Here is a 25,299-nt window from a genome sequence, read left to right as displayed (position 1 = left end):
GAAGCTTAGTTAAGAGGCTCAACTCATCCATTATTTTATATATAAACATTAGGAATAGTGAGTGAGTTGTGTTTAACGCCGCTTTTAACAGTATTCAAGTTATACCTGGCGTTTACATTACGAATAAAGAAGTAAAGTGTGGAATGAAGTGGTGATTGGTTTTTAAAGCTGTGGAGAGTCGGAAGCAGGTTTACCACTTCATGGATACCCATGAGTACAGATGCAGTGCTGACAAACCAGAGATAATATCCAGGCGAACCTAGGATTTGAACCAATGATCATCCGATTCTGTAATGTCAAAGGAACGCAATTCTGCAAATTGACTTGTGGATTCCAAAGACAGCTGGACCATGTGTGCCCCAAAACTATCTTGTGAGTAAATTGTTTAAATACTGTACATGACTTCCATTATAAACCATGAGCTTGAGTATGGTACTGTTAAACCATGAGCTTGAGTATGGTACTGTTAAACCATGAGCTTGAGTATGGTACTGTTAAACCATGTATCATAATAAGAGTGAATGGGGATCGAGTAATTGTAAGAGTGTTAGATTGCAAATTACTAAGCCCCAGGTAACTGTTCAAAAACTGTTTCACTTTAAAAACTTTGTCACTGATCAGTGCCATAAATTTGTGATAACATCCAGTTGTCACCATTGGTGAAAACAACATGTATGACCTGCGTCAGTGATGTGACCTGTGACAGAGACAGGAGAAGTGAACTTTAGTCCCACGTTGGGGTTGTGCTCAACTGGTTACCAAATAAAGTAGTAGACGCTCTGTGGCCGAGTGATCTGAGGCCCAACATCTGTGTGTGCAGAGTTATGTCCCTTAGTTGTCAGCTTTCCAGATTTATATCATGCATGGTGCAGTTAAACAACCTGGGGTTTCACCAGATGAAAACTTTGGTCACTTTGTGATTTCCTCCCATCAGTCAATGATTTGCCGGTCCAGCCTTTATTGTTTACTGGATGTTATTGATATACCATATGCAACGTAATAAGCATAATAAGCGCCCCACTCTAATAAGTGTCAAGGGCGATATTTGCTAATATATTGGCTAGTGAACAATCCCAATTAGAACCCCTTCCGATTGATCAATGTACACAAGACTTATTTATTTGTGTATAATACATGTGTTGTATGCATCCTTAATCATGGGAAATTAATTTCTGGAAAAATATACATGTGTCGTATATAAACATTTCAGGCTGTCAGCATAAACCACAAAATTTACGATCTTTCAATTTTTCACCAAAATAATATTCTAATAAGAGCCCCCTATTTCTAATTTTGAGAGCACCCTGGGCGCTTATTACGTCGTATATGGTATTAAACAAGTTTGTTTTATGCATAACAACTTCTTTACTACACTTTGATAGTTATCACAGTATAATAAAGATGTTGTTATCCATAACACAATATTGCTGACAGTGGCATTAGCAACATGCTCTCAAAATGAAGTTAAAACCAAACAGACTGTTGCAATACTTACTCAGTATGGAAGCAGTGACCTCCACTTCATCAGCAGCACCAGATGCTCCACCCACTGTACACCTGTATGACCCAGCATAGCTGGGCCTCACCTGAAAGACTTTCAACATGATGTTCAGAGAGGATGTGTAGTCACCAGTAAACCATGCCTTGTCCTGCCAGGAATCTAAAAATGTAGCTGTGGGTGGATCCACTGTGCCCCTGACGATGTCCACTGTGGTGCCGCCGTCCACCCTGCTCCAGCGGAACTCTGTCACATTCTCCCCTGGTCTCACAGTGTAGTTACATCCCAGTATCAGAGGCTGTTGGTTGGGAACCCCGACATCTCCCGACCCAGATACTGCTAGCGTTCCTTCAACATCAGGAAATACATGGATTTGGGATATTATAGGTCTCCAGTAGCTAATACTTGTCGTACGAGGTGACTGAATGGATCGGGTGGTCAGGCCCATGGACATGGTGGGGAATTCCACCATCTCCCAACCCTGATACTGCCATTGTTCCTTCAACATCAGGAAATACATGGATTTGGGTTATATTGGGTCCCCAGTAACCAATTCTTGTAGTACGAGTTGATTAAATGGATCGGGTGGTCAGGCCCATGGACATGGTTAAGAACCCTGACATCTCCTGACGCTGATACTGCCACTGTTCCTTCAACATCAATGCATGGCTACATCTTTGCTCCCATCATGGAGACTCTGGGTTATGATACCTCCCCAGTAACATGACGTGTTGTATGGGGTGAGTAAATGGATCAGGTCCGACTCAGTGACATGGTGGGGCACCCTTGCATCTCTCCATCCTCTTCTACCAGGAAATACTCGTACATGGATTGAAACAGTAACCAAAATCCCAAATGTATGCACTAGAACAAGTTGTTGCATGATGGCATATTGTGCACTTTAAGAGGCCCATGTGAAGAACATACCTCACCAGAACATTTAAACCCTCTATGGTTTAGGATTTATCAGGGTTTATAAAGTTTGAAGTAAACTAAGGCCTCATGTGTGTTGATATTAAACAAAAGCCTTCAGTTGACATTTCTAAGGTACGAAAAACTCGCCTTATACACAGCAATAAACCGGAGATAATGGGTCTCTAGTTATGATTCTGGTGAGGAGGAGGTCCCCCAATCTCATTAAAATCCAATCTTTGTACTCGCTACCGCTAAACAAAGATCTGAGGACATCCCATTAGGGGTCACGTCAGAACGACCTTTCATCCGACCAATCAGAGCATTGCTTACCAGATCATGAAAGTGACAGTCGGAACGTGTTTTCTAATCATGCAACCACGAAATATTTGACACGGGGTATTCCGAACGACAGTTACGGGTTTTATGATTATATCCATACAATCTAGGACATCTATAAGCCATTCCAGAGTGTTCTTCTTATCAGTTTTAATTTTTTTAATCGAGAATACGTCAAAATATGTTTCGAAGCGTAGTCGCCAGTTAACTAGTGTCGTAAGCTCGAGAAAGCTGCCTTCTGATTGGCTAATGTCGATTTCTTGTCAGTCATTCCATTGGTCAGTCAAAATTCGAGAAAGGTCATTCTGACGTGACCCGTAATGGGATGTCCTCAGATCTTTGTTTAGCGGCAGCGAGAACTAAGATCTGATTTTAATGAGATTGGAGGTCCCCTGAACGTACCCTGCTTGTTTGACGAGTCTACTAAAGTGGGAGTTATACTGTATGACCCTGCTGAATGTGTGTCATCACATCAGTGGCAAGGGCTTCTACTCATGTATCAACCTGTGGTTTACCTGGCCCAGATCTGATGCTTAAAGGTTGCAGCAATGTTAATGATTCATCCTCTTAGATGATGGTCAACTTGAATGAAAATTGCTGGATTCTTTATGATAGGATATGCCCTACTAGTGGTAAATTTACTTGGTTAAAATTGTCAAATGTATTGAACACAATATTGCCTGTGCGAACATATCAGTATTGCAGTCTTTTTGTCTACTGAGGTACCATAAATGAGTGAGTGAGTGAGTGAGTGAGTGAGTACTGTTTTACGCAGCTTTTAGCAATATTCCAGCAATATCACGACGGGGACACAAGAAATGGGCTTCACATATTTTACCCATGTTGGGAATTGAACTCGGGCCTTCAGCTTGACAGTGAACGCTTTAACCACTAGGCTACCCTACTGCCCCCCAGGTACCATGAAAACAACATAGGGACATGATATATAATTATTACCGTATTCGATGTAATAAGCACCCCGCTCTAATAAGCGCCCATGGCGATATTTGCTAATATATTGGCTAGTGAACAATCCCAATTAGCACCCTTTCCAATTGATCAATGTGCACAAGACTTATTTATTCGTGTATAATACGCACTCGTAACTATGGCAATTAAATTCTCGAAAATATATCTATCTTATATAAAACGCACAGATTCTTCTTTTATATAATTTCAGGCTGTCAGCATAAACCACAAAATTTACAATCTTTCAACTCTTTTTTTTATCCACCAAAATTATATTCTAATAAGAGCCCCCTATTTCTAATTTTGAGAGTGCCATAGGCGCTTATTACGTCGAATACGGTACATTAACCCGTTTTCATCCAGATTTTTCAGTTCACTTCAGTTCAGCTCAATAAAACTTGATAAACTTAAACAATAGAGTGTTTGAATGTTTTGGTCAAGCATATCGGATGTGGGGCACCCACATTAAACACACAACAAATTGTGCCATCCAACACCTAACAGTTTACCTTAACTGCTGGTGAGCATGTGCTTGGGACTTGGGAAGGGAGATGTGTTGGGATAAGGGTGCAGGCCCTCCCCCCACCACCTTTTCTTCAGACATCTTACTAGAAATTAACCTCTAATCGACACACAATAAGCCTGATAGATTCAGTAAGCCTTCATGTCATTTCCAAACTACTCCTTCATCATACTGTCATCTCGTTCACAACAAATAAGAAACATATTCGACATAGTAAGCGCCCATGGCGCTCTCAAAATTAGAAATCGGGGGCTCTTATTGGATTATTGTTTTAGTGAAAAAAACTGAGTTGAAAGATAAATTTTGTGGTTTATGCTGACAGCCTAAAATATTTATGTACGACAGATATTTTTTTCCAGAATTTAATTGCACATAATTAAGGGTGCATATAACACATGAGTGCTTATTATACGCGAATAAATAAGTCTTGTGTACATTGATCAATCGGAAGGGGTGCTAATTGGGATTGTTCACCAGCCAATATATCAGCAAATATCGCCGTGGGCGCTTATTAGAGCAGGGTGCTTATTACGTCGAATACGGTAGTTCATGAAATGGAAGCCAGGATTCAGATATACAGTGTACATATTGTTTATAATTTGTTATGAGTCAGTCCAGGTTAATGTTCAGCTAACAAACAGTCACAGCTGCATCATTCCATGTCATTGTGTCCTGTTAACTATTTCCCAATTTAAACTCTCCATTAGTCAATGTCAACAACACAATGAATCATAACTTCTAGAGGTCAACATATACCATATATATTTATATATACTGTTTACAAGGACAAATATACACTGATTACAGGAAACAAGTGATAAGTATGCACGAAAAACAATGTTTATCCTACCTCATATTCTCTATGTTTAAGCTAATATTCAATCCCCATAGCCTACATTACTATCTCCTTTTCTTATTGTCTGGCCCTCGGCATTAAGAGGCTAAAACAAGGATTGGTTGGCTCAGAGTCAGTATACTGTGTCTGAGTGGGGTATTCATGTTAAACTGTGGCATGGTATCTCAGTGTGCTAACACTATAAGTTTGACATTGGTCTAGACTAGCACAAGCAGCCACACACACACATTCATGCACGTTCCTATATAAGTGCAATAATCTTGAATGTGATGTTACACCCCATTTCACCTCACCTTTTCCAAGCTATCATTCAGCCCCCATGTCCAATCTCATTATTCCCAACTGCCTGCTCCATGAAACCGATGTTATGATTTGCTACCAAATACCCCATTCACAGCCCTTGACTTATCCCTTCAAAGGCATGTCTTTATTGTCTTACTCACCTGATCCAGTCTGCCCTGGGCTGGAGGTGAACCCATCTGTCCCCTGATGACTGTAGCTGCACCAGACACAGAGAAGCAGCAGCACCAGAGCCCTCATTGTAGATGGTGTATCCAGGACCAAGAACTCTACAGGTGAGGCTACAACAGCAGACACTGGTCCCAGCCCAATACAGGTGTTTCTACAACAGCAGACGGTGGTCCCAGCACAATACAGGTGTGGCTACAACAGCAGACAGGGGTCCCAGCACAATACAGGTGAGGCTACAACAGCAGACACTGGTCCCAGCCCAATACAGGTGTTTCTACAACAGCAGACGGTGGTCCCAGCACAATACAGGTGAGGCTACAACAGCAGACACTGGTCCCAGCCCAATACAGGTGTTTCTACAACAGCAGACGGTGGTCCCAGCACAATACAGGTGTGGCTACAACAGCAGACACTGGTCCCAGCCCAATACAGGTGAGGCTACAACAGCAGACAGGGGTCCCAGCACAATACAGGTGAGGCTACAACAGCAGACACTGGTCCCAGCCCAATACAGGTGTTTCTACAACAGCAGACGGTGGTCCCAGCACAAAACAGGTGTGGCTACAACAGCAGACAGGGGTCCCAGCCCAATACAGGTGAGGCTACAACAGCAGACAGTGATCCCAACCCAATACAGGTGAGGCTACAACAGCAGACAGGGGTCTCCGCACAATACAGATGAGGCTACAACAGCAGACAATTGTCCCAGCGTAATACAGGTGAGACTACAACAGCAGACAGTGGTCCCAGGCAATACAGGTGAGGCTACAACAGCAGACAGTGGTCCCAGGCAATACAGGTGAGGATACAACAGCAGACAGTGGTCCCAGCACAATACAGGTGAGGCAACAACAGCAGACAATTGTCCCAGCGTAATACAGGTGAGGCTACAACAGCAGACAGTGGTCCCAGCCCAATACAGGTGTGGCTACAACAGCAGACAGGGGTCTCCGCACAATACAGATGAGGCTACAACAGCAGACAGTGATCCCAACCCAATACAGGTGAGGCTACAACAGCAGACAGTGGTCCCAGCACAATACAGATGAGGCTACAACAGCAGACAGGGGTCTCCGCACAATACAGATGAGGCTACAACAGCAGACAGTGATCCCAACCCAATACAGGTGAGGCTACAACAGCAGACAGTGGTCCCAGCACAATACAGGTGAGACTACAACAGCAGACAGTGGTCCCAGGCAATACAGGTGAGGCTACAACAGCAGACAGTGGTCCCAGGCAATACAGGTGAGGATACAACAGCAGACAGTGGTCCCAGCACAATACAGGTGAGGCAACAACAGCAGACAATTGTCCCAGCGTAATACAGGTGAGGCTACAACAGCAGACAGTGGTCCCAGCACAATACAGGTGAGGCTACAACAGCAGACAGTGGTCCCAGGCAATACAGGTGAGGATACAACAGCAGACAGTGGTCCCAGCACAATACAGGTGAGGCAACAACAGCAGACAATTGTCCCAGCGTAATACAGGTGAGGCTACAACAGCAGACAGTGGTCCAAGCACAATACAGGTGATGCTACAACAGCAGCACAGCTGTGGTCCCAAGCAGGGCCTGAAGATCGTCAGTCTCCACAGCCTTTATACATAGTGATTGTAACATGCTGATTTAGAGTAATAGTTCCTTCTACCTGCTTACTGTTATAGTCCACACACCGTTAGACAATCTCAGCAGGTACTAAAGCCACTAAGGGTTGTGCGTCCTGATGTTATCTGTCTTCTTTTTTAGCATTTTCCATCCTCCTTCTGGACTGAAAGCAATGGACTGATACTATTGATAATAACAATGAAACACATGAATAAATTATTGAAATAAGAAAAAGAGGTTATCTGTAAATTTATTCCATGGATAAGTTCCAACAGAATTCGTTTCGACATGAGGCAAATGTACATTGTGAAGGTTTCCTGAAAAGAAACTTCCAACTTCCTTATTATTGGTATTATTATCTGAGCTCAATAGGGTATGAGGAAAGTATGCAGTGATAGAAACTAACCATTTTAGTCCACTAGTCCTTATAATGATAACATATAGCAAAAAAGGGCAAATTTCAGCTCGTCCTTATGATACCTTAACTATTGGTCAGTGTGGCAAGGACTATAGGACTAGTGCCAATTTCTAATACTGCATAGTCAAACAATTCCAGACCCCTGTAATAGGAGAGAGAAAGAGAGGGAGAGAGAGAGAGGGGGGGGGGGAGGGAGGGAGGGTTACCTGGGAGATATACAAGTGGTGTCTTCAACATTTGAATACCACTTTGATGTTGCGCATGGTCCTTAGGATACTTTAACTATTTGGGCAGTTTGGCAAGGGCAAGAGGCCAGCTGCAGTTTTAACTCCACAGCAGAATGACTTTCCTATAAATAAATAAATAAATAAATAAATAAATAAATAAATAAATAAATAAATAAATAAATAAATAAATAAATAAATAAATAAATAAATAAATAAATAAATAAATAAATAAATAAATAAATAAATAAATAAATAAATAAATAAATAAATAAATAAATAAATAAATGACATTTATTCTTATTTATATTTCAACTGAACTTGTGTGGAATGTAATAAATCTGTGAAACCTAAAATTAAAAAAATGTTTCCTTCGTGACTGTGTGTCAGTTTGTGTTGGCGGAAAGCCGGAAGTGATTTGGTGAAGCTCATGAGCATGTTGCACACAATCCAGTGATGGACATAACAGACATGTCTGGGACTAGATCACAGGACTACAGCACCCCTCATCCATTTAAGACTCAAATCAATAATATATGTGAATCTAGGGCTGGGGCGAGTCTAAAGTTACCACCCGGGTACCCACCCCGCTATTACCCGACCCTACCCGGGTACCCGCTATATGTCTCAAGAGTTGGGTACAAAATGTCTGATTGGGAATAGTTTGACCTTAGCCCTGGTGAAAAGTATTGAAATACACATATAAAACCATCTGGTCATGCATACACTGAAGTTGACTGAAGTTTTATTTTTATTCAAACATATAAAGGTCAGAAGGAATGGTGCTTAGTCAGAAAGAAAAGCGAACATTAGTGACTTGTAGTGTAACCATAGAGTTCTAGATATTTTTGGTCATTAAACAATATATCACGTGACTAACCACGGGTTTGGGTAGTCCTGTGGGTACCTGGGTCCTACTCAGTACCCATCCAACCCGGGTACCTTAGTTACCTGTCCCAGCCCTTGTAGAATCGGTAAGATCAACAACTTTTTAAATAGTATAGTCAAAGCACTGTAATGGCAAGTATCATACAAAGTTATAGTGCTTTGGGGAATTAGACTAAATAAACAAACACTTGATATTATTTTGATTAGCATGTAAATCAAGATATATGCAAAAAATATGTTTACCATGTGGGATGCCCTCGAAATACACCGTAACATCCAACAACCATGCAAGTTGTCTTGTTATGACTGTTATCTGGGTCAGAGTTACATCAGGTATGGTGTTCCTTTCTTAACATTGAGATTCAGTGATTCAGATTTTTCCATTTAGGGTTTTGTATTGATCAATGGTATCCCCCTCTGCCCTGTTGTCATGATCAAATATGCCATGTGTGTGAACGTTTATTGCCGCTCTGACGCTATGCTGTCTGTTGGTGAAAGTGTTCGCTGTAACTTATTCTTTGTGATGATATACTAGCCATTACTCAAGAAGTCAAATAGTCGGGATTTAAGGTCAGAGGTGTGTAAGAATGGCAGCCCATGGCACACAGCTAAACTCCCACGTACTTATTCTAAAAACAACCAGTGGTATTTATCCCATGATTTCACTTTCAGTTTGGGAAGGCTAAAGCTTTAATCATTTTGTTAAACCATCATAAATGTTAAGTATATATATATAAGTATATATTCTTGCAACTGATTAAAAGTTGGTAAATAATTAGATGTAGACAATTTTTATTATCATCATCATCATCATCATCATCGTCATCATTGTGATGATGATGATGATAATAATTATTTTTATTATTATTTTTAATTTTTTTTATGGTATCATACAATGAGATCACCAGTCACAGTTTCCAGTATTTTGTTTTACATCATTTTATTCCATATCAATGAATTGCCCTGTTTTGTTTCTGTAAAGTATGGATAATTAGAGTTTCTGTTGTCAGTGTGTGGCATGTCTGAGGCACCCTGTGTGCAGCCCGGATTCCACAGCCGGCATGTAGCAAGCAGCAAAACTGGGGATTAAAGGAAGGGTCTGGTAAAAAGCAAGAGAAAAATGGACATTGATTGCACTGGAAATTAGAAGGGGGCACGGGTGGCCCAGTTGTCTCAGGCGCTGGATTTGCTGTGTAAGTTGTGTCAAAAGGGTACGCTGGAAACCTATGATTGTTGGTTCGAATTTCGGTTCGACTTGATTATGTTTCTAGGTTTGTCAGCATCATCCCCGTGCTTGTGGGTTTCACCGAAGTGGTAAACGTCTGAGACCTGCATCACTTTGGGCTTTCCTCCCACATTAAGCTGACACGTTGCGATATAACTGGCATACTGTTAAAAGTGGCGTTAAACACAACTCACTCACTGGAAATAAGAATATAAGTTTGAAAATGCATGTATGTTGTAGACTTTATTTGAAAACCCTTTAGTAGTGGTTTGAGGTGAGGGGAAATGAGGTTTAATGGCATGTTCAAGATTCTTTAACTTGTATGGCGAGGTGCGAGGCGAGAAGCCATAGAAACTTAAATTTTTAGTCTGCTAGTCTTTATAATGATAACATATAGCATAACCCTAAAAAATGCCAAATTTCTACTTTTCCTTAACAAGTGGGCAGTTTGGCAAGGAAAAGAGGACTTGTGCCAATTTCTATCGCTGAGTGTGTGGCTGCTTATGCTAGTTTTATAGTGATGCTCCCAGAGAAACCAGCCACAGTTTACCGTATTCAACGTAATAAGCGCCCAGGGCGCATTCAAAATTAGAAATAGGGGTCTCTTATTAGAATATTATTTTGGGGAAAAAAAACCAGTTGAAAGATAAATTTCGTGGTTTATGCTGACAGCCTGAAATGTTTACATACAGATATATTTTTCCAGAATTTAAATGCCCATAATTAAGAGTGCATATAACACACGGTTGCGTATTATACGCAAATAAATAAGTATTTTGTACATTGACCAATCGGAAGGGCTGCTAATTGGGATTGTTCACTAGCCAATATATTAGCAAATATCGCCTTGGGCGCTTATTAGAGCGGGGCGCTTATTACGTCGAATACGGTAATTGTGTGTTTTGGAATGGTAAATATCCTGCCCAGGTTTGCTAAATGTAATGTTTATTCCTCATACAGAATATTTACCACACCAAAACACACAAGTGTGTAAACAAGGAAATGTGTAAAGCCAATTTCTGGTGTCCCCCGCTGTGGTATTGCTGGAATTTTGCTTAAAAGCGGCGTAATACCATACTCACTCACTCACAAGTGTGATAACCTCTTTATCATAAAATGTCATTATTCTGTCATGAAAATAAGTATTTTCATCTCTCACAAATAGTATCTAAATATTGCGAGTTTGTTTGTGTGGAAATGTGTGCATTCATACATACAGCGTCACAATTACATGACTGGTGGGGGCGGTCGGGTAGCCTAATTGTTAAAGTGTTCGCTAGTCACGCCGAAGACCCGGATTCGATTCCCGACATGGGTACGATGTGTGAAGCCCATTTCTGGTGTCCGCCGCCGTGATATTGCTGGAATATTGCTAAAAGCAGCATAAAACCTCACTCACTCACTCACTCTATGGTGATGCTACTATGACTCAGTGTATAACTGTCGTATCCCCTGTTGAGGACGCCTGTGTTGTATCACTGCACAACTCGATCTGTTCTGTATGGAAGTTTGTGGTTTTTGTTTGTTTGTTGTTTAAAGCCGCAATCAGCAATATTCCGACTGGATGACATGGTCTGTGAATAATCGAGTCTGGACCAAAAAGGGAATTGGAAAAATTCCTATTTTATGTGAGGCTGCGTGTTGTTTACGGCAAAGGCACAAGGGAATATAGTGCCTCAATGTTCCTTGAACTTCAGTGATGTCCCTGTATTGCTTTTTTTAGTTTGTTTGTTTGTTGTTTAATGCCACACTCAGCAATATTCCAGCTATATGACAGCGGTCTGTAAATAATCGAGTCTGGACCAGACAATCCAGTGATTGATATCATGAGCACCGATCCATGCAATTGGGATACGATAACATGCACCAACCAAGTCAGCGAGCCTGACCACCCGATCCCGTTAGTTGCCTCTTACGACAAGCATAGTCTCTTTGTACGGCAAGTATGGGTTGCTGAAGACCTATTTGACCCCGGATGTTCACGGGTCCCCTGTATTGCATCCCCATTGCTAACGTACGGCTAACATATATATATTATGATGTTTCTTACAGATAAACATTTCATCCACATATAGTTTAAAAAAGTTAAACACTACCAGTACTATGTGGAGCTATTAACATGATGGATTATCTTCAACATGCCACCCGTGTACATCCAGGTTAGAAAAGGTCTTCAGCAATCCATGCTTGCCGTAAAAGGCAATATTGCTGAGTGTGGTGTTAAATAACAAACAAACAAACACAATCTTCAACATGGCTCTGGAGTAAAGTATGAAATTGGCATGGTTGCTACTAATGCACACAACCTCCATTACTGTTTCATTTGGACAGGGCACTGGTGGCCCAGTCGTCTTAGGTGCCACGATTCGCTGTGCAGAGTTGTGTCCCTTGGGCACGCCAGAAACCTATGATTGTGGGTTTGAATCCCGATCGCCCCGATTATGTTTCTAGGTTTGTACCATACCCGTGGGTTTCATCGAAGTGGTAAACGTCTACGACCTGCATCACTTCGGGCTTTCCTCACACATAAAGCTGACACGCCGTGATATAACTGGAATACTATTAAAAGCGGCGTTAAACCACACTCACTCACTCACTTTTTATTTGGACAATAAGATTAAATAATATAGACTTTAGAAATACTCTCAATACAGACTGGTGGACATCCTCAGAAAGTGATCACTCCTGTTTGTTTGTTTGTTATTTAACGTCGCACTCAGCAATATTCTAGCTATATGACGGCGGTCTGTAATAAATCGAATCCGGTCCAGACAATCCAGTGTTTGACGTCATGACTACATCATGACAACATGATATAGAAATAATTGTTGTCATATTATATTTAAGTGAAAAGAAAGATGGTAAGAAAAGTACATGTAATTTATCAAATTTGTTCTGGTCCAGTGTTATTACAAAAATATTCATGAAATGTTGGTTGATATACATATCTAACAAAATAAAACTATTCATGATTTTTTTTAAACAATATTTATAAACATTTCTGTTGGTATTTAGGGAACTGACCTGAAATCAACCTTAAACAATGTGTGGTTGTTGGCTATTTACTCAAGAAAACATGCAAAACCAATTTGTCTTGCCTTCTGTTTCATAATTACTCTCAAGTTGGAGTTTCCGAGTTTCATATTCAAGAATTTCAAATCGGCAAGCATTGGTTCAAAATTGTCAGTTTCCAACAGGGACCTGGAGAAGAAAAGGTTTTTAGGGAAATATACTGCATTTGGCGGCAGTGTGTGAAAGGTATCAAAGATACTAGAAACAATTTTTGTATATCAGTAAAGGTCATCAATTGTGTTTCTAGAATCAGCAAAAAAACATAAATTATTTTCATTAAATTGAAAAAAATCCATCCACAGTCCTTTGGATTTCGCTAATTATTTTTGAATATTATTCAAATGGTTTTGATGTTTGAGCTCATTTACTTTTCCGGTGGTTGGCAAATAATAGACAAAAACCCAATGGTAGGTGTAGAGAGATTGTCCTCGTCAATGCCCACCACACTTGATCAGCCATGATAGGGAGGTAATGCATTGACACTGCTCAGTCAATAAATACATAGTTCACAGTTTTAGCCAGTATCCTTAGTCAGTATATTACTGTCTAAGAAAGCTTTTGTCAATATATTAATATCTAAGATATATTGCTGTCTAATAGGGCTAGGACGGGTAACTTGGGTACTCGGGTCTCGTGGATCCCGAGTAGGTTAGGTAGGCATGTGATGAATTGTTTAATGACTATCAATAAAATTCCATGGTTACACCAGTACAAGTCGCTAATGTTTGCATTTCTTTCTGACAACGCACACATTCCTTCTGACTTTACTTTGAGAAAAGTTAAAGCTTCAGTCAACTTCAGTGTATGCACGATCAGATCGTTTTGTACCATATCTAAATACTTTTTGCCAGGGCTACAGTAAAACAGTTCCCAATTCAACATTTGTACCCAACTTGAGACCAACAGTGGGTACCTGGGTAGGGTCAGGTAATAGGGGGTCGGGTACCCGGGTAATAGGGGGACAGGTACCCGGTTAGTAAATTTGGACTCGTCCCAGCCCTACTATCTAAGAAAGATGTCACAGTCTTGGAAGTCAGATAAATAATGATAAACTGCACATTCAATAGATTAAATAATGATGTCAGCTACAAGGCATTATGTATCAGTGATGAGCTAGCTATACAAGTATCATGTGATTGTCGTACATATTACAGCAAGATCAAATATCTAGTTTGTGAATGATACACTGTGACTTTACAAGGCTCAGAAATACTTAGGGTGAAGTTACTTCTGCAACAACCAATCAGTTGCCAACAAAAGTGGAAATGCCCAATGAGCAATAAAATAGTAAAGTGAAAGACAGATTCACCGGAAGCACTCATAAATTCTCCAATACCATCAATCTAAGAATGGTATCTGGAGATGAGATGTATCATGGCTTAACGGCAGTGATATAATGTTGGGAGGCAAAACTCAAATTACATTCTTCCAAATAGCTTTTATCGATATATGATTTTTATATGTATGCAATTCTTGTCTTCCTGTTCATTTAGTAGGGGGCACGGGTGGCCCAGTCGTCCAAGGCGCCACGATTCGCTGTGCAGAGTTGTGTCCCTTGGGCATGCAAGAAACCTATGATTGTAGGTTCGAATCCCGATTCGCCCCGATTATGTTTCTAGGTTTGTACCATACCCGTGGGTTTCATCGAAGTGGTAAACGTCTACGACCCCAAAACTGGGGATGAATGTAGGGTCTGGTAAAAAGCAAGAGAAAAATGGACATTGATTACACTGGAAATTAGAAGGGGGCACGGGTGGCCCAGTTGTCTCAGGCGCTGGATTTGCTGTGTAAGTTGTGTCAAAAGGGTACGCTGGAAACCTATGATTGTTGGTTCGAATTCCGGTTCGCTCCAATTATATTTCTAGGTTTGTCAGCACCATACCCGTGCTCGTGGGTTTCACCGAAGTGGTAAACGTCTGAGACCTGCATCACTTCAGGCTTTCCTCCCACATTAAGCTGACACGCCGTGATATAACTGGAATAATGTTAAAAGCGGCATTAAACCCAACTCACTCACTCACTCACTCACTCACTCACTCACTCACTCACTCATCTAGTAGGGTCCTCATCACAAGCATAGCTTTCATATCAGTCTTGTTGACATTTCTTAAAACATAGAGTGTTTCAAACAAATTTCCAGTTTTGAGTTTTGCCTCTGAAAGGAGTGTGGCAGGTGGCATCATTGAAAACTCTTGCCTGCCCGACCATATGAGACAAAACAGTCCATGACAGATGGTAATATTTCAAAAATGATTTTTTTTGTATGGATGTAGTTAATAATAAAGAGAATATGAATTTATATCATAAGTGGCATTTAGACCATGCCCTGATGTTAATATTTTGCAGAAAAACTGGAAGAATTATTCCCCCATATATCAACAATGCATGATATAGCTGATAGTATTGACTTTGGCTATTAAACTCATCGACAGTTGCTCAATTTGTATTCTGTCTCCGATCACAGTGAGCATATTAGACTTGGAATTTATTTAATGTTTAACACTGCAGACACTCTGAACTATAGCACTCAAAGTTTGCTAAGGATCATGTTTTGTTGATCTCAAAATATCCAACAAATGAAGATTGAAATATCACAGTAGACACTGATCATCGCAGGGTAACCCCTTTTGGGACCTCAGTTTCATGATGAACGTACAGAGGCGTGCAGTCATGGGCACAAGGTGCAAGAGGTCCTGGAAAACCTGTTTTTGGATGTATCGTGACAAAATCATTGCACGTCATTATCAGAGAGCACAACAACACTTCCTTCTGAGGATTGCAACACAGATGAATCCAGATGAATCGAGATACTGTCCAGACTTTGTCGTGCCCGATAATAACAACTGAATGCACTTAAGCACTGACAACCGAAGAAGTAGCCAGATACAAAGGCATGCTTGAAACTGGGTCAACACAACGTCACGTTGCAAACGTCTTTGGTGTCAACCACAGTGTGATTCCAGGATTCCAGGATTTCAATGTAGCCGAATATGAGAGGGGCTCAAAGATGATTTGGGGTGGGATCAGTAGAGATGGAAGAACCGATGTCCATGTCCTACAGCAGGGCGCGATTACGGGTGTGCGCTACAGGGATGACATTCTGAATGGGTATGGGGGTACAAAGGGACCAGACTTCATCCTCATGGATGATAAGACACTACATCATTGTGCTAGCAAAGTTGGCGCTTATGGAGTGGTCAACCCAGTCACCAGACCACAACCCAATGGAACACATGTGGAACAAGCTGCAGATAGCTTTCACAGGACACCCAGTCCCTCCGGCAAATCTACAGGAACTTCTTCCTGAAGAGTGGAACAATCTTCCAAGGCAGCCATCCAGACACTTATTGAGTGCCAGGCTGTAATCGCATCACAATGATCACATACACTACTGAGAGATGTTTCTTTTGGACAATGAATTTGTTTTCGTAATTTTTTTATGTTTCAGTTTTGGTCAAAGATATCAGTTGATGGGTGATCTGAATATTGGTTGGATGTTGTTTGTTGGGAGTTTGACACATGGATTTTTGTTCATTAAACATGTCTTCACGAAATATTTCCTTTGGTTATTTTAACAGATGCACACAGTTTGATATATTACTTTTTAAAGAAGTGATCCTTGGGAAGAGTAGTTTCTCTTAGGCACAGAAGATAAAATTATGATTGTTTCATTTTCACAAACAGTCTTCGTCTTTCGGCAACCAGTAAGATGGGTGACATGTCCAGGAATGGCAGTCAATATTAAGATTCATGACAATATCTTGTCTTGCCCCAGATTCAGAGCTTCTTCATAGGACACATACCCTGTACTGTGAGTTGGGACAGGGGTACATGATGGTATGGGTGTGGCAGAGGGAAGATAGGCCAGTAGAGGTGTGGTGATAGTAGGAGGGGCTTGTGACTGTGTGGGTGGGGCAAAGGGAAGGGCGGGGTTTGACAGTTGTGGCATGGCAACAGTAGGAGGGGCTTGTGACTGTGTGGGTGGGGCAAAGGGCAGGGCAGGGTTTGACAAATAGGGCGTGGCAACAGTAGGAGGGGCTTGTGACTGTGTGGGTGGGGCAAAAGGCAGGGCAGGGTTTGACAGTTGGGGCGTGGCAACAGTAGGAGGGGCTTGAGATTGTGTAAGTGGGCCAGTGGGAAGGCAAGTGAGTGATGGCAGGTGTGTGGCAAAAGGGCTCTGTGAGTGAGTGAGGGGGCCATGGCATGAAGCTGAGGATGAAGCAAACACAAACCCGAGCTGAACCTCCTGTCTGGGCACATACAGTTGAGCATTGTTCTGTCCAGAGAATGTCAAATCCAGATCGCTCATACTGACCAATTGGTTATCTGAATTTGTACACATGCTTGGCAAATCTGCCATTAAGTAGGTTTCTACAGAGTCATTTCCCTTTGAGGACAATGTTTCACTTGCATCTGAGGAACTTCCCTGGTCTCTCCTGTGGAGCTTCCTGTTGGCCTTCCCTGAAGATGTTGGCCCAGATGTAGAACTACTCTCACTGTAGGCACTGCTTAACTGTGGGACCTGGTAAGGCTGGCAATTGGCTTCATGCTTATGTTCTATGTTGGACAGAAGCGCCGATTCAGAAGAGACACTCACAGTTTTCTTGGTGGAATTATTGTTGTTATTTTGGCCATTACTTCGAGTAATCTGTAAAACAGACACAAAATATAAGGGTGATTCAGACAACAAAGACAAAGGTAAAAAATGAAGAGAGATGCGTGGCTGCAGCTTCGTTTAGTGACAGACTTTGCTTGGTGTGTACTGAGCACTGGAATAACAAACACTTGACATAAATGGATATTGGTTGAGACATTTTGCAGTAAAAGATCATCACCCTCCATGATTCACCAGGAGGTGAGGTGAAATTGGGTTTAACGTCGCGTCCAAGATTATTGCACTTATATAGCGACGTGCATGTACGTGTGTGTGTTTGTGAGGCTGCTTGTACTAGTCCGGACTGATGCCGATTTATAGTGCTAGCTCACTGAGATACCATGCCGCAGTTGAACATGAATACCCCACTCAGACACAGTATACTGACTCCGAGCCGACAAGTCTTTGTTTTAGCCCCTTAATGCCAAGCGCCAGACAGGGTACCGTCAAGTACCATCTTTTAACGTCTTTTGGTATGACGCGGTCGGGGATCGAACCCCGGACCTTCCGCTCTCCGGGCGGACGCTCTACCACTAGACCACGGAGGCGGTCTGATTCACCAGGAAATAACAAGACCTTGTCTTGCCCCGTCCTCTTTTTTCGATGGTTGTGTCAGTGCCACATGAACATTAACATACACACCTGTGAAGCGGGAAACTTAGGCATCGTGACAGGCAAGTAGAATTCTTCCTTTGTCAGCTTGTGCACCTTCCTGTAGACAAACACAGACTGGCTTTAAACATGTCAAGGTCGACAAAAGTGTGTTGTATAAACTACATATGTACAAACAAATTTGTGTAGTCCTTCAAATATAGACGCGCTCATTCTGTCCTTGTCACATCTCCATACACAAGGTCATCGATCACTACAAACATATCTGTTACTATACCTCTGTCTCTCATACTCCTTTCACAGATCCCTACAAACTTATCTGTTATTATACCTCTATGTCTCTCATACTCCATTCACAGATCACTACAAATATATCTGTTACTATACCTCTCTGTCTCTCATACTTCTTTCACAGATCGCTACAAATGTATCTGTTATTATACCTCTGTCTCTCATACTCCTTTCACAGATCGCTACAAATATATCTGTTATTATACCTCTCTGTCTCTCATACTTCTTTCACAGATCGCTACAAATATATCTGTTATTATACCTCTGTCTCTCGTACTCCTTTCACAGATCCCTACAAACATATCTGTTACTATACCTCTGTCTCTCATACTCCTTTCACCGATCCCTACAAATATATCTGTTATTATACCTCTGTCTCTCATACTCCTTTCACAGATCCCTACAAACATATCTGTTACTATACCTCTGTCTCTCATACTCCTTTCACAGATCCCTACAAACATATCTGTTATTATACCTCTGTTTCTCATACTCCTTTCACCGACCCCTACATATATATCTGTTATTATACCTCTCTGTCTCTCCTACTACCTTCACAGATCCCTACAAACATATCTGTTACTATACCTCTGTCTCTCATACTCCTTTCACAGATCCCTACAAATATATCTGTTACTATACCTCTATGTCTCTCCTACTCCCTTCACAGATCCCTACAAACATATCTGTTATTATACCTCTGTCTCTCATACTCCTTTCACAGATCCCTACAAACATATCTGTTATTATACCTCTCTGTCTCTCATACACCTTTCACCGACCCCTACAAACATATCTGTTACTACTCCTTCTCTGTGTCTCTGTCACATCACTGAGCTCCATATAAGGGGACGGGATCAGGCCCCGGTAGTCCCCTACTCACCAGCAGCACACACACAGGACAAATACCAACAGGACAAGGACTAGCACCACAACCAGCACCACCACCCACGTAAACTGTGGAGCTGAAAATATAAACAGTTACCAGTGTCAGATTATGGGTTTCTGTACAGCTAGAAAACTGCAGCAGTATTAGGACTGCTCCTATAACTGCCCTATGACCTTGCAACTTCTTCACCAGTCTGTAAGTAATCTATAAGTGCCCCGTAATAAGTTCGAAAATTTGCGTATGTCCTTATTTTCTTGTGTATATTACACCTATTTATTCAGAAAGCACTGCAGTATAGAAGAGGAATATAACTGCTTGGTAACTATAATAAAAAACTTCATTGAGTTTCATCAATGCTAATTTTCTTCCCTCCTGCTCAATCTTTGACAGCAAGTTGAGCTTGTGTATGTTTTTTATGAGCACCCCCTTTGTCAATTTTCTAAAGGCCTAGATAACTGATATTGTTGTACAAATTCCTTAGCACTTATCACAATGCACACCTGACAAACTTTATTACTGATATCAATATAGTTGTACTATTTTCCACATCACTTCTCACAATACACAGCTAACCGACTTTATTATATACCTGATATTATTGCACTTATTTCCTTATCACTACACACAATGTTCACCTGACAAACTATATGAAATTACTGATAAAGGTGTTAACTTGCTATAGGTGCTAGCTACAGTATTAGTAAAGAAACATCTTAACAGTGTAAATAAAGATGTTGATATTCATTGTTATCATATAATGGGTAGGTTTCTCGGCAGGATAAAGCCAACGGATAAAAACGATATCCGTTGGGGTCATATGCGGATAGAGATGCAAATATCAAAGGTCAAGTAGGACTACTTTCACTGTTTATAAACAAACATGGCGTCGCCCTCGTCATTCGTCGATCGAGTCAGAATTAACCATCGTGAATCTGGATAAACTACAGGGGTAATTGCTATCATTATCAAACGAAGAGTCTAATATACTGAAAATCAGTGTCTAACTGTGACGTAGCTAAGGCATTTTATAAGTTTTGGCAACTTTCGAGATATATATTTTCGAAACAATTTTGCGAGGGCACGACGCCTAGCCAAGCGGGATCAGTAGCCATATCTGTGCTTGTAGACCTCTGTGGCTTGAAACCTTCTCCACAAATCAAAATGGTTGGATTCGGCCGAAATATGTTTGAACTGTTATCTTGTTTTGTTTTGTTGCTGTGTGTACATCTGACTACACTTCTTAACGTTATGAAAGGACAGACGGACTGTCAACAACATCTGACCGTGGCCGTGACGTCTCATAGACTAGAGTTAGAATAGCTTCCCTTTGACAAAGGGCAGTTACTCTAGCGGACAGACCGATGGATTGCCGCGAAAGGCAATTAAAAACAACTGTTGTTTTGCGTATAAGTTGCTTTGCCACTGTATAAGAAACAGATTTCAGTTGGAACTATATTGGCTACTGTCCGACTGACTAATCACTTACCCTGTGACGTAATAAATATTAATGCGCGCATTCCAGGAAAACTCGCAATGTTTCGGTAGTGTTTGTGAGAGAGGGAAAGCGATTTTAAAGCACAGAATTAAAGAATGACATTATATGATAAAGAGGTTATCACGCTTGTGTGTTTGGGGATGGTAAATATCCTGTATTAGGAATAAACACTATGTATTTAGCTCGCCAAGGCTCGCTAAATACAATGTTTATTCCTAATGCAGGATATTTACCATCCCCAAACACACTCGCGTGATAACCTCTATTTATTACATAGGATAAACAATGAGTGAGTATGGTTTTACGCCGCTTTTAGCAATATTCCAGCAATATCACGGCGGGGGGACACCAGAAATGGGCTTCGCACATTGTACCCATGTCGGGAATCGACCCCGAGTCTTCGGCGTGACGGGCGAACGCTTTAACCACTAGGCTGCCCGACCGCCCCCATATGATAAACAGAGTCATGGTAACTGGATAACATGGTGACATCCCCCTACCTTCTGTCACCTCTTTGATGATGGCTTCACTCTCTGGCCCCTCCCCTGACCTGGACACAGCTCGGAGTGTCACCCTGTACTTCACTCCTGCTGACAGACCCTGGATGACGTGAGTCACATCTTTGTTGGACACATTGACCTGCACTGATGGCCCTGAAAATACCGTCAAACATCAATCACCCAAGGAACTAAAATACAAGGATGTAAAATTACATACAGATTGTTGGACAGTTGGGTTCTCTCCTGGGCCAGTGAAATTTTTAGACAAAGTCTAGTTCATTATGGGAACAGTAACATACAATGTACATATTGATTGTTAGACAGTTGGGCCAGTGAAATTTTAGGTAAAGTCTGGTTCATTGTGGGAACAGTAACATACAATGTACATATTGATTGTTAGACAGTTGGGCCAGTGAAATTTTAGGTAAAGTCTGGTTCTCTGTGGGTATAGTAAAATTCATATTAATTATTAGACAGTTGATTCACAGTTGGGTCAGTGAAATTTTAGACAAAGTCTAGTTTACTGTGGGAACAGTAAAATTCATATTGATTGTTAGACAGTTGGTTCACAGTTGGGCCAGTGAAATTTTAGACAAAGTCTAGTTCATTGTGGGAACAGTAAAATTCATATTGATTGTTAGACAGCTGGTTCACAGTTGGGCCATAAAATACATATGGATAGTTTGACAAATTCTGGTTCACTGTGGGGCCTGCAAAGATCACACCATATTTATGTTTATGTCAAGAAATGGTTGTCATTAACGCTGCTTTTAGAAATATTCTTGCAATATCACAGCGGGGGACACCAGAAATGGGCTTCACACATTGTACCCATGTCAGGAATCGAACCCGGGTCTTTGGCGTGACGAGCAAAGGCTTTAACCACTGGGCTACCCAACCACCCCTTCTGAAATCATGAAATAATATGGGTGCCAATAAAACATGCTGCACCTACCTGCACATTCAGCCTGACTGTAGGAGACACAGAAAGACAACACAAAGTGGCTGATACACACAGGGCCGTCTGCGGGGTCAAACGTGTCCCAGTCAGCTCGAAGGCCATTGTGAGGCTGTTTGCGTGAAAAGCGGACGTTTTGTGGAGGATGAAGATCTGAAAAATAATGGAAGGTAGAGATAGGTTTGCATGATACATTAAAGGCCACTTTGATTTTTAAAGCTCAAGGTTTGGAATGTACAAGTATAATTTCCATGATAGGCCCGATTTATTGACAGTATCTAGTTGGAGCTACAACTCATATCCAGAATTGCTCAGAGGAAATAACTTTCAGATCAGAGAGACTCGTGAAAACCTGAGGTAGAATAGGTCTTCAGCAACCGTCAAAGGCAACTTTGCTTGTCGTAAGACGCAACTAATGGGATCGGGTGGTCAGGCTTGCTGACTTGGTCGATGCATGTCATCGATCCCAATTGCATGGATCAATGCTCATGATGTCAATCACTGGATTGTCTGGTCCAGATTATTTACAGATCACTGTCATATAGCTCGAATATTGCTGAGGCGGCATTAAACAACAAACAAACAAACACAAATCAGATCAAAGAAGTGTGGTTGGTCCAAACTGGATGCTTTAAAGGCCACAGAAAATGATATACGGTAGCTAGATTGGGACATAAGTAACATTCACTTGAACATGATATCAACAGGATCCACAGAATCAGGAACTTCTAAAAATACTTCAATGCATAATATGAATATAAATATTTGCACATTTTCATTCCATCTGTATTAGACATGGTTTCCAGCACTCACTCGGCCTCTTGTTGTACACACACTCATTCCATGACAAGCCACTGCTGTAATTCTGAGTGGATATCTCCATCTCTGCAGATATGCCAATCATCTTGTTGTCAGGGTTACCATCAGGCACCTCCCACTGGAAGGATGTTTGATTGATGGGGAGGTGGAGCAACTGAATAGGGTCCTGGAAATAAAGTTCACAAATATCCATGGAACTTATGTAAGTATGTTTTGTTTTCATACTGTATACAATACGTTACGCCACAGGGGCATATAGGGGAATTTGTATATATATATATATATATATGGCTGTTATCTTTTGTAATAAAATTATCATGGAGTAATAAATGAAAAAGAAAATGTAGGATGTGTCATTCTGACTATGCACCCATTCCTTCTGACTTTATATGTTTGCATAAAGATAAAACTTCACTCAACTTCAGTGTATGCATGATCAGATCGGTTTATACGTGTATCTAAATACATTTTGACAGGAGTTCGGTCAAACTATTCCCAGTCATTTTGTACCTATCTTTCGGGTAATAGGGGGATGGGTACAGGATAGTAAATCTGGACTCATCCCAGTCCTAATCATGGTGTATGTCAAGAAGAATCCCTTAGTGTTACCTGGAGCCATTAGACAGATCAGATCATGCCTCCAGCTACCCATCATTTGTTTCTCAGATAACATGATCATCACCATATTATCAGAGCCTAGATCTAGTCGGGTAATTCATAAATATATTTGGAGGTTTTGTGACTTGGGGCTGGAAAGTGAGAAGGGGATCTGAGGGTTGACCTACATCCTAAAACAACTGTTTGGAAGTTTTTTCCCAAGTACACAGAGAATCGTAAAAAGAGTTTTGCCACTAAATTCACAAAGTGTGTTGCCCAGGTATTTATGATGTGTGCATATACCGGTAGATTTGAAAGAGATATCTTGTACGATGTCTGGCTAAACCCATATCCCATTATTTTTGTTTTGTGAGGATAATGTATTAATTTAAAAAATAATTTTAAAATCATTAATACAGTTAATTATGGTGCTATACAAATTGTTAATGGAGTGAGTGAGTTGGGTTTCAGCCAGCTTTTAACAGTACTCCAGTTATATCACAGGGTGTCAGCTCAATATGGGAGGAAAGCCCGAAGGGATGCAGGTCTCGGGTGTTTACCACTTTCTTGAAACGCGAGAGCACGACAAACCTTGAAACATAATTGGGGAGAACCAGGATTTGAACTCACAAACGTAGGTTTCTGGTGTGCCCAAGGGACACAATTCTGCGCAGGTAATTACGGTACCTTAGATGAATCGGCCACCCGTGCCCCCAAAGTGTTCATTGGAGATCACTGGCTGATTACAAGGCATAATAAGATAGCTCTTGAGTTGTGAACACCAGTAACATCCTTGGTATTCTTGACATGCTGGTTTACCTCAGGGACTGATCATTTATTATGGGGTAGGGGGATTGGTTTTAGGGCTGTATTATTCTCCCCAACCCCCTCCCTCCACACCCCCAACTATTTTTTGTAACATTTGTCATGCCCCCCCTCCCCCTCCCTATAATAAATGACTAGTCCCTAAACCCTAAATTATGTTTAGTGATACATTTTGGCGACCCACCTCATTTGCTGTGTCATGTTCTCTCTCTATTGTAAATGACCAGTCCCTTCACTGGGCACAGTGACCGAACCACAATATTTACCAACAGCTATGATGAGTAGCTTTTTATTCAGTTCTTACCCTGCATTTGAAAGTGGACTTGGATCTAGTACAGTAGTAGAGTGTGTACCCTAGGGTGTGGCCCTTGGGGGAGTCTTGGGAGTGTTCAGGGGGGCCCCAGCTGATGTTCAGAACAGAACCCTCGGCCTCCACCAGGACGTCAGAAGGGGGAGGCAACTCTGCAATAGGTCATGAGGGAACATGAACCCAATGGCACCAAGTTATACATGGTGTAAATACAAGCTGTTATAATAAAGTAACACATATGTTCTGACATTTACTGATTACCTGGTCATGATATTGCAGCAGACCTGTGAAGAATAGGTCTTCAGCAACCCATGCTTGCCGTGACAGGCGACTGTGCTTGTCGTA

The 25,299-nt window shown here is 41.3% G+C and overlaps 2 protein-coding genes across 2 annotated transcripts in view; both read right to left on the bottom strand.

Moving 5' to 3' along the window:
• Positions 1 to 5,862, bottom strand: part of LOC124114806 — a 35,073-nt gene extending 29,211 nt beyond the window's left edge. Inside the window, exons 1-2 of the mRNA XM_046475580.2 lie at positions 5,541 to 5,862; positions 1,496 to 1,846 (exon numbers count right to left, since the gene is read on the bottom strand). Coding sequence (XP_046331536.2) covers positions 1,496 to 1,846; positions 5,541 to 5,637 — 448 coding nt within the window. The 5' untranslated portion in view covers positions 5,638 to 5,862. The remainder of the gene's footprint in view (positions 1 to 1,495; positions 1,847 to 5,540) is intronic.
• A 9,129-nt stretch (positions 5,863 to 14,991) lies between these two features.
• The window catches only part of LOC124114805, a 37,866-nt gene continuing 27,558 nt past the window's right edge, over positions 14,992 to 25,299 (bottom strand). The window contains exons 10-16 of the mRNA XM_046475577.2: positions 24,949 to 25,106; positions 23,217 to 23,388; positions 22,401 to 22,556; positions 21,446 to 21,598; positions 19,445 to 19,526; positions 18,301 to 18,370; positions 14,992 to 17,652 (exon numbers count right to left, since the gene is read on the bottom strand). Coding sequence (XP_046331533.2) covers positions 16,753 to 17,652; positions 18,301 to 18,370; positions 19,445 to 19,526; positions 21,446 to 21,598; positions 22,401 to 22,556; positions 23,217 to 23,388; positions 24,949 to 25,106 — 1,691 coding nt within the window. The 3' untranslated portion in view covers positions 14,992 to 16,752. The remainder of the gene's footprint in view (positions 17,653 to 18,300; positions 18,371 to 19,444; positions 19,527 to 21,445; positions 21,599 to 22,400; positions 22,557 to 23,216; positions 23,389 to 24,948; positions 25,107 to 25,299) is intronic.

Source organism: Haliotis rufescens, unplaced genomic scaffold, assembly GCF_023055435.1.
Source record: "Haliotis rufescens isolate VD_foot unplaced genomic scaffold, xgHalRufe1.0.p SCAF_2, whole genome shotgun sequence".
NCBI lineage: Eukaryota > Metazoa > Mollusca > Gastropoda > Lepetellida > Haliotidae > Haliotis > Haliotis rufescens.
Note: the sequence above shows the minus strand (reverse complement) of the source record. Positions and strands in the feature narration are given on the sequence as shown.